This window comes from Silurus aristotelis (assembly GCF_946808225.1).
Source record: "Silurus aristotelis genome assembly, chromosome: 18".
Lineage (NCBI taxonomy): Eukaryota > Metazoa > Chordata > Actinopteri > Siluriformes > Siluridae > Silurus > Silurus aristotelis.
The window spans coordinates 19,108,925-19,117,868 of NC_139591.1; the positions used below are offsets into that span (position 1 = coordinate 19,108,925).

The window sequence follows — 8,944 nt, forward strand, 5'->3', positions numbered from 1 at the left end:
AGTCACTAAATACAAACACCACATATTTTTACCCTGATTATCATTATCAGCTGATGGAAAGGTGTGGGATGAACTAAACAAGTTACATTTAAGACCACCTCTTGTTTCCAATGCAGTTCAGATATTCACTTATTTAACACAAATGAAAATGTGCACCGCAAAGTCTTACCTTGAATTATGAATTAAATCCATACACCTGTCCTTCTAGACAAATACGTTATTTTGATGTGGAACTGTGGTGCAAATATTCATAAGCTATTTCCTTTTCGACAGCTGTGAAATGTTAATTCTGGCTAACAGCAGAAGGAACTGGGGAGTAATCAGTACTTGGGCTCTTGCAGGGTTCTCGCCTGCCATTAATGACACATTTATGATAGCAACATGCCTAAATATCTTTCTCTACCGTAGTCACAGCAAAAACGCTATTATACTATCACCACTTGATGGAGCCAAATGTAGGTTTTCCAGGTAATGCAGTAACCAGTCAGCTTAATCGAGTAAATAAAAACATATTTTAGAAGGTGCAGGGCCATAATAATATATAATAGTAATAAAATTTCAAATTAAATTAAATGTATAAAATGACCTACCTTAAAAACGCTATTATACGAAATCACCACTAGATGGAGCCATGGTTCGGTTAATTAAATTAAACCTTAATTAAAAAGATTAATTAGAAAAAATATATTGTTTTGAAAGAAAAAGCGACAATAAATCATATTATTACTAATAATTGGGGAAAAACCACCGAAATTCGTGAGTTCCGCTTAGAAAAAGGGATCCAAAAAAAAAAAAAAATCCCTTAGTGATTCACTTCATTTCTTTCGTGCCCGAATCGCCCATCGTCGTCAGTAGCGCGCGCGCTGAGCGGGACATGCACCGGAGCCGCGCGAGCTCCTGCCGCAAACCGAACGTTTCGCTGGTTTCCACGCGTTTTCACTGTGATGCACTGGAGGAACCAGCGTTTCTCACCTGACGGACATTTGCGACCTTTTATATTTTGGAGAGAGCAGCGGTCTGGGACAGAAACGTCCACGTTCGTCTGTAGAGGTAAAGGTGAAGCAGAACTTTTCCTCGCAGTCTGGATGATCATCAGATCTCCACCGACATTTTACACTTCGTCTTGAGCTTCTTGAAATTTGTTTTAGGGAACTTAAAAATTACAGAAATTCTCCTAAGAACATTTTTGTGGAGAAACTCGGTGAAGATTGAGCCTTACCGTCTTCTCATATGGGAATAATCTGTATTTAATAAAAATTTAACTTAAATATGGAGAGCTTTCTGGGACACTTTTTTCTATTTTCTCTCTTTTGACACCAAAATACAGAAGGACCACCACGTTCCTCTGTCGAGGAGCTTATTGTGAGGAACGTCAAATTCTTGAAGCTCTACAGAGTCTGCTCTGCTCTCTTTTCAAGCTTCTCAGATATGTAAACTTTGCTAATTCTCGTTTCACATCTGGCACAGGATTGATCCAACTTCATGATTATTAAAGGACCTCAAACTGCTCGCAGATTCGACAACTCCAGGAACCGTGTTGGTGTCACTAAACATTTTATGAACCGTAATATTTCTGAAAGGTCTCATGAACCTGGTCATGTCTAACAAGCTCTGAAGGATGTGAATTCAATTCACGCCCTGAAGGATCTCACGAGCTTCGTTTCAAGGATAATGAACTTTGTAGAAGCCTCATGAACTCGCACTGATTTTTGAACACTGCTGAACTGCATGTGCGATCCTCCTCAGGTTTTTTTTGCAAGATGGAGAGAGGAGCTCAGAATCTCATGGAACGTCCACATGGGCTGACGGTCTTAGTTGTATTTCTCATGGAGAGCATAATGGTCACGGCAGTCAACCTGGAGCCCATCTACTGGAACTCCTTGAACAGTAGGTATGTGATTACCCCAGTCATCAACAGGAGATGAGAATCTCAAGAACATGCTTCCCAATTCTGTCTTTCCACAGTCCAGGTCTCTGCACTTGAGATATAATTTACTTTGGAGTTTCTGAGACAAACACGAGATCAGACCGAACTGTAGTTTTCTGACGTTAGAGGTAAATGATACTCTGTTGTCTGTCATCTGAATACATGCATCCTGGTTTTGTAGGACCTCGTAAGATTTGAGCGTGGACCCGTTACCACAGCAAAATAGACGACTTTCCTATTACATGCTGTGTGTTTCCAAGTGTTTTATTCCTCCTATACTGCTGCAATTTGCTTGTGAACTCAATGACGTATGAGGTTTAACATTTTACTCATTTATTGTGTTTAATGTTGTGGAACCTCCATTAAAGAAGTTCCTTGGAGCTAACAAGACAGAAAAAAACTATCAGTGTGACACCAGAAATCTTGACCTCTAATGATTTTACCTCTAACTGTTAGAAAGCTCTGACACTGGAGACTCCTTAAATATTACACATTCTTTTCATAGGTGTTTATGCAGCTGTCGCTATACAAACAACGGTCAATGACCAATCAGAATCCAGAATCATCAGCACTGTAAACAACGTTATCTACAGCAAAAAATTTAGATTTTTATCAGATCGTTCATTAGCCGTTAGCGTGTGTCTACAGGACCGGAATAAAAAAGGGCCGAGCAGTCATCACCTAATCGTCTACTGGAGGCAAGTAGAGTCATCCTGTGTCTGGGATGGTATTCGTGATGTTCGTGTTTTGGTGCTAACAAAAATATTTTCGGAAGATTCGAGATTCGGAAGAACAAATGAATCAGGGTGTTGTTGTTTTTTTGTTGTTGTTTTTTTTGCATTTCTAAACAATCCACTCGTTTCTGTCGGTAAGAACAGAGCGCTGCTCTGAAACAACCTGTACATGTTTTTTTTTTTTCTTCGAACCAGAGAAGAAACGAAAAGTGCCTTATTTGCAAAAAGATCCATCACTGCAGTGGCAAAAGACCAAGCTCACAGAATAAGTCTTCATCACAGAACCCATTCGCCCTAGAGCTCGGATGCGCAGTAAAAAGGGCAGAGGTTTTGCTGTTTCTGCAGATATTACTGGCACTTCCTGTGCCAGAAAACATGCAGGATGATCTCACACAGGTCTGTGTAAGGTGTTTGGATTTGGAATCTTCAGCACTCGTCCTTGTTTTCGTCCTCGTCCTTAATGTACATTACATCATGCGTGTCTTCTTCCTACATCCTGATTCCTTTATTCACCTTTAAAATGTTAAGCAAGAAACGGAGATGTGGAACGTCTGAAAAAGTTTGCGAAGGTCTTTCTAATGTGGATAGTAGGAGAACTCGGGATGATGTTGATGGCAATACGTTGCAATTCTTGAACAACAGTTCTTTTCATTACATCTGTACCTTCACGAATTGGGGATGTCCGTGCAGACTCGTCCCAGATAAAATAACACCAGTGATATACTTGTGGGGAAAAAAAGGTAGGAAGGATTCTCCTGATAAACCAATCCTGTGCAGCACGTGGTCCGAATTTTCTTTGGTTCCCCAGTCACATTATATCCTACTATTTCCTGTTTGGCGCACCAAATCTGATAAGCATGATTTCATCGTCTCGCATCATACACATGATCTTATAGTAAATGTGTACAGAGATGTTACGAAGACAGATTAAGCAAGCATTGAGTGAGTGTATGTAAATAGTACATAGAAAATCTGCTAGTGCATAGCTAAGATTTGTGATACTAATAAATCATTTAACAAGGGTTAGGGTTTGGGCTTCCCCTAACCATTTCCCTAAACCCCTAACCATAAACCCTATCCCTAAACCCCTAACCATAAACACTAAGCCCACTATCCCTAAACCCCTAACCATAAACACTAAGCCCACTATCCCTAAACCCCTAACCATTAACCCTATCCCTAAACCCCCAACCATAAACACTCTCCCTAAACCCCCAACCATAAACACTTGACCTAAACCCCCAACCATTAACCCTATCCCTAAACCCCCAACCATAAACACTAAGCCCAAAATAAATAGTACGCTGCCTATTTTACATACATTTTAAAACTACAATTTGCATTTTAGTTGACTTAAGATTTTGTTAAATGTACTGTAAGGTGTGTGTGTGTGTGTGTGTGTGTGTGTGTGTGTGTGTGTGTGTGTGTGTGTGTGTGTGTGTGTGAGAGAGAGAAAGACCAAGAACAAACTCCAGCAGAGGGAATTCGTGATACTACTTCAGGCTTAGTTGCACATGAATAATGAATTGCTCGATTCAGTCAAGGTGAATCAGTTCATCCGATGGTGATGATGTGATGATGATGATGGACACGCATAGAGGGAGCAGAGTATAAGGAAGTGATGTGATACAATATCGAAGCAGAATATTAGTGGGTACACATGTTCAGTGCTCGAGTGAATACTTTGGTCTAGCGCCAGAGCAAAAGTGTTGTCGATGCTAATATATCATGGACGTTCGTAGCCACCAGTTTGTCCGGTCAGTCAGCTTTGTGGAGTTGCTCAGTGTCTTAAAAAGACAGGCAGAGCATGAAACCTTGCATTTAAATCTTTCTTTCCTCACAGTACATCATTTTGTGTCACTAAGGAAAGACTGGAGTCATTTGAGTCTTTTAAATCAAATGGGTTTTTTTTTCACAGCAAACTCACAAAACTCACAGCAAAATTTTTGTTTAAAATGCAATTTTTGCACTTTTGGCACGTTTGCTTTTTTAATTATTTTTCACTTCTTGTCAAACCCACACGCATGTTTCCTGCAAGACTGAAAGAGACCCACTGAACTCCACTTATTCAGTGAACAGCACAGGAGTGAACCTATGAGCAAACGATTTACTTGTTCAAATACTGATTTCAGTGACCAACTGTGGAGTCAAACTTAAGTCATGACCAAAATGATTTTCTGATACAAACACTACACTAATAATGTGTTTAAAAATGCACATTTTCTCTCCGTTTTGGCCTTTCGTCCACCCTGAAACAGCATCTTCAGTCAACAAAAACGTAGCTTTTTGAAAACGCTTTCCAAAATGGATACATTTGAAAACGGTTAGTGTGGACTGTAAAAAAAACGGAGGCTTTCGAAAACGATCATTTAAATTTTTTGTCACATGACGGTGCCTGTCCTATGCATAGCCGTGAGGTTTCAAAGACCTGGAAAAAAGTGAATGATGAAATGCTGCAGGTCAAAGCATTTTAAGTTTTGCTCGTGTGTAGTACAGGGATGTCAGCGTTTTTTGGACTTTTTAGTGTGGATGAGCAACTTTCTGGAAATGATTGAAAAGTGTGGAGGTGGAGCGTTTTTAGAAGAAAATGGCGTTTTTAAATTTATCCGGATGTGTAGATGTAATCTGAAAGTGAGGAAAGTGAGCCATGACCAAAAGATTTCCTGATTCAAACACTTTGGTGCTGATCAAAAGAAGAATGAAACTCTATCAGGACTAAAAATAAGTGACTGGTTCAAAATATATCCATTGATTTCCAGACGAAACAAAATCTTAGTCGTGACTAAAACGGTTTAAAACTGAGTAAATAAGAGACAGAGAAGCAAATCTCGGTCTTGAACAAAATGATTAATAACTCAAGGAGGCATAAGGGTTCAACACAAACGTGTGAGTAAAAAAACCTCTCAACCAACAATTTAGTTTACATTCACATTATTTGTCTGTATAAAGTCTCTGTTTGACCTGGGATCCTGTCTGGAACAAACTACTGACCAAACAGATCGGTTTATGCTTTGATACTGATTTATTCACCCAACTGACTCGCATTACTTCCCTGAAATGTTTGCAAATGAAAACTTTTTTGAAAATTAATTAGTGCTGTTGTTCCTGCAGACCTTTGGCCGTGTACGAGTGTGTTTTTACAGAGGTTCGGATAGCTTTTGTACAATGCACTGTACTACTTGAACCCAGCTTAGAAAGTGTGTGTGTGTGTGTGTGTGTGTGTGTGTGTGTGTGTGTGTGTGTGTGTGTGTGTGTGTGTGTGTGTGTGTGTGTGTGTGTGTGTAATCCTCCAACCTCCAACTCCTCTATTCATAGAGAATGATCAATCATCAGCAAGCCTGTCCAGGGATTTAATACACACTCACACACACACACACACACACACACACACACACCTTGTTGCTCCTGTCATCTGTTCATTTTGGCATCTTTTAACACTTTCACTTTGTTCTTGCCTCATTTCATTACCTCCTCTTTTCACTTTTTGCTCCAAGAGGTTGATGATACCTAGCAAGAGAACACTAACCCAGCGTGACAACCCCAACACTAGGCTAGTGTGAGAACTCTAGCCCAGTAAGAGACGGCTAAACTAATAAACGTAGCTACTGTGCCTCTCTGTAGCTACGTTGTTGCATCTGGTGGGTGGAGTCTGAATCCAGCATGTTCAACAATAGGAATGCTCGGTCTCTTGATTCCTATATGTCTGTCTCTTCTTCTCTCTCTTTCTAAACAGGAAATTCTGACAGATTCACTTTCTTCCACCTGAAATCATTTCCGACTCATCTTTAACTGCTGTCGTTTCGGTTCCTAGTTCTTAATCACGTTATCGTCTCGGTCTGTCTCTTTTCTCGATCTTCACCTCATCTGTCTGTCTGTCTGTCTGTCTCTTCTCTCTCTCTGTCTCTCTCTCTCTCTCTCTCTCTCTCTCTCTCTCTCTCTTTTCTTTCTCTGTCTCCCCATGCACACACTCACGTACCGCTCAGACTGTCTGACATTTTATTCACAAACGTTAAAGAGAATGAGAATCAGCCAAATCCCCCAGTGATGCTGTACGTGTGTGTGTGTGTGTGTATGAGTGTGTGTAAGAGAGAGAGAGAGAGAGAGAGAGAGAGAGAGAGAGAGAGAGAGAGCGCAAATGAAAGAGAGAAATGATGGAAGCAAGACAGATACTAGAAACGGAGGTGGGGGGGTGGAAATTATTTTATGTGGCTGTCCTCCAGACAGAGCCGTTTATTTTTAGAGTTATCAGTTGCCTTTTCTTATTGAGTGTTTTTGTGTCAGCACATTAATCATCTCAATCCTGTCGTGTCGTCTTGTGTCGTGTCATGTCATGTCGTGTGTGTGTATGTGTGTGTGTTCAGCAACAGGAGTAACATCAGCTATGAGCTTACAAAATGTATAAACATTCCAGACTCCAGATATTTACCTTCCTGTGGTTTTCTCCGACATGCTGTTGCTTTTCAGCTCACCACAGTTGTAAAGATTTGCTAGTTGAGTTTCTGTCACCTTCATTCTCATCAGAGTGACAGAACTGTTTTCATAATATTTCAAAAATACACAGTATATACAATAGTACTGGGACTGATGTTTAAGACTTTACGACTGAGACTTTAACAACTCCATATTTCTCTTCAAACCTACTTCTATAATCAGCAGGTAACTTGTGTGAAACTGCTAAGTGTGTGTGTGTGTGTGTGTGTGTGTGTGTGATAAGTATGTTTCAGTGTGTGGTTTAGTCATCGCTCAGGAATGTGCAGATTATCTGCAGCACTAAGATAATCGATAAACACATTAAAGAACACTCGGTGACCACTTACCATAATCTTACACACACACACAAACGCACACAAGGTTAACTTATAGATTCTCAACCTCGTCATCAGCCTTTCTTCAGTTCAAAGTTCCCTTTAAACCTACTTTACAGCAGACCACATCGAACAAACCTGGAGTTTGTCACAACAATTCGGTGTTAAATATGCGGCTGCGTGCACACTGGAGTGTGTGGTGCAGTGTCTGACAAAAAGGGCACTGTGATTACTACCACCGTGTGATGGACATCGCTTCCGGGGTTTTAAAAAATATCCTGAAATCACATAAAAGCAGCATCAGGGACGATGAAGCCAAATCACCAGAACATTAACTACAGGGTTATTGCTCCATCTCTCTCAGATTCTTTCATTCTCGCTCTCTCGCTCTCTCTCTCTCTCTCTCTCTCTCTCTCTCTCTCTCTCTCTCTCTCGCTCTCTCTCTCCATTTGTCTCTCTCGCCTCGTCCGTCTGTCTTTCCCTCCCACTTTCCACATGTGTCTCTGTCTCTCCCTCTGGGAATGTCTTTCAGAATCACTCTTTGTCATTTTGTGTCTCTTCTACCTTTGGTGATACATGCACCTCTCTCTCTCTCTCTCTCTCTCTCTCTCTCTCTCTCTCTCTCTCTCTCTCTCTCTCTCTCTCTCTCTCTCACTCTCTCTCTTTCTTTTTTTCCCCTGGGTTATCTGGATGTCTACTTGTCCTGATTGACCAAAGGGCTCGTGGTGTTTGAGCGTGGGTAGAAGAGAAAAATTGAGCTGGGAATAAAAGGGCAGACATGGCATTAAACCCACACACAAATATCAGCCTGTCAATCAAGGTTTCCATGGTAACTCAGTCTTTCTCAGCCTTTCCTCAGTCAGTACAGCTTCCATGCTGTTTGAAGCTTTCCATGGCCTCTTTTTATTTAGCTGAACTCTGACACGCTCCTGAGGACTCCAGAGGTAAAAGGTCCCAATTATCCCTTTGGGGTTAGAGAGCGTTCAGGGTTGTGACCTCATATACAGTGGTGTGAAGAAGTGTTTTCTGATTTCTTGGTTTTTTTTTTGCATGTTTGTCACACTTTAATGTTTCAGATCATCAAACTAATTTAAATATTAGTAAAATATAACACTAGTGAACACAACATGCAGTTTTTAAATGAGGATTTTTATAATTGAGGGAAAACTAAATCCAAAACTACATGGCCCTGTGTGAAAAAGTGTTTGCCCCTAAACCTAATAACTGGTTGGGCCACCCTTAACAGCAACAACTGAAATCAAGCATTTGCAATAACTTGCTATGAGTCTGTTACAGTGCTGTGGAGGAATTTTGGTCCATACATCTATGCAGAATTGTTGTAATTCAGCCACATTGGAGGGTTTTCGAGCATGAACCACATTTTGAAAGTCATTCCACAGCATTTCAATAGGATTCAGGTCAGGACTTTGACTAGGCCACTACATTTAGTTTTTCTTCAGCCATTCAGAGGTGGACTT

The 8,944-nt window shown here is 40.6% G+C and overlaps 2 protein-coding genes across 3 annotated transcripts in view; one reads left to right on the plus strand and one right to left on the minus strand.

Annotated features, from left to right (window-relative positions):
- LOC310741107 (cornifelin homolog B-like) overlaps window positions 1–1,484 on the minus strand; it is a gene marked incomplete at its 5' end in the record, with an annotated part of 164,197 nt that extends 162,713 nt beyond the window's left edge. The window contains one exon of the mRNA XM_083568618.1: window positions 1,398–1,484. Within this exon, the coding sequence (XP_083424744.1) occupies window positions 1,398–1,484 (87 nt within the window). The remainder of the gene's footprint in view (window positions 1–1,397) is intronic.
- Window positions 1,485–1,759: 275 nt separating this feature from the next.
- The window catches only part of LOC310741088 (ephrin-B2-like), a 28,974-nt gene continuing 21,789 nt past the window's right edge, over window positions 1,760–8,944 (plus strand). For both annotated transcript variants that reach the window (XM_083568570.1, XM_083568569.1), the window contains exon 1: window positions 1,760–1,891. In XM_083568570.1, the coding sequence (XP_083424696.1) occupies window positions 1,761–1,891 (131 nt within the window). In that variant the 5' untranslated portion in view covers window position 1,760. The remainder of the gene's footprint in view (window positions 1,892–8,944) is intronic.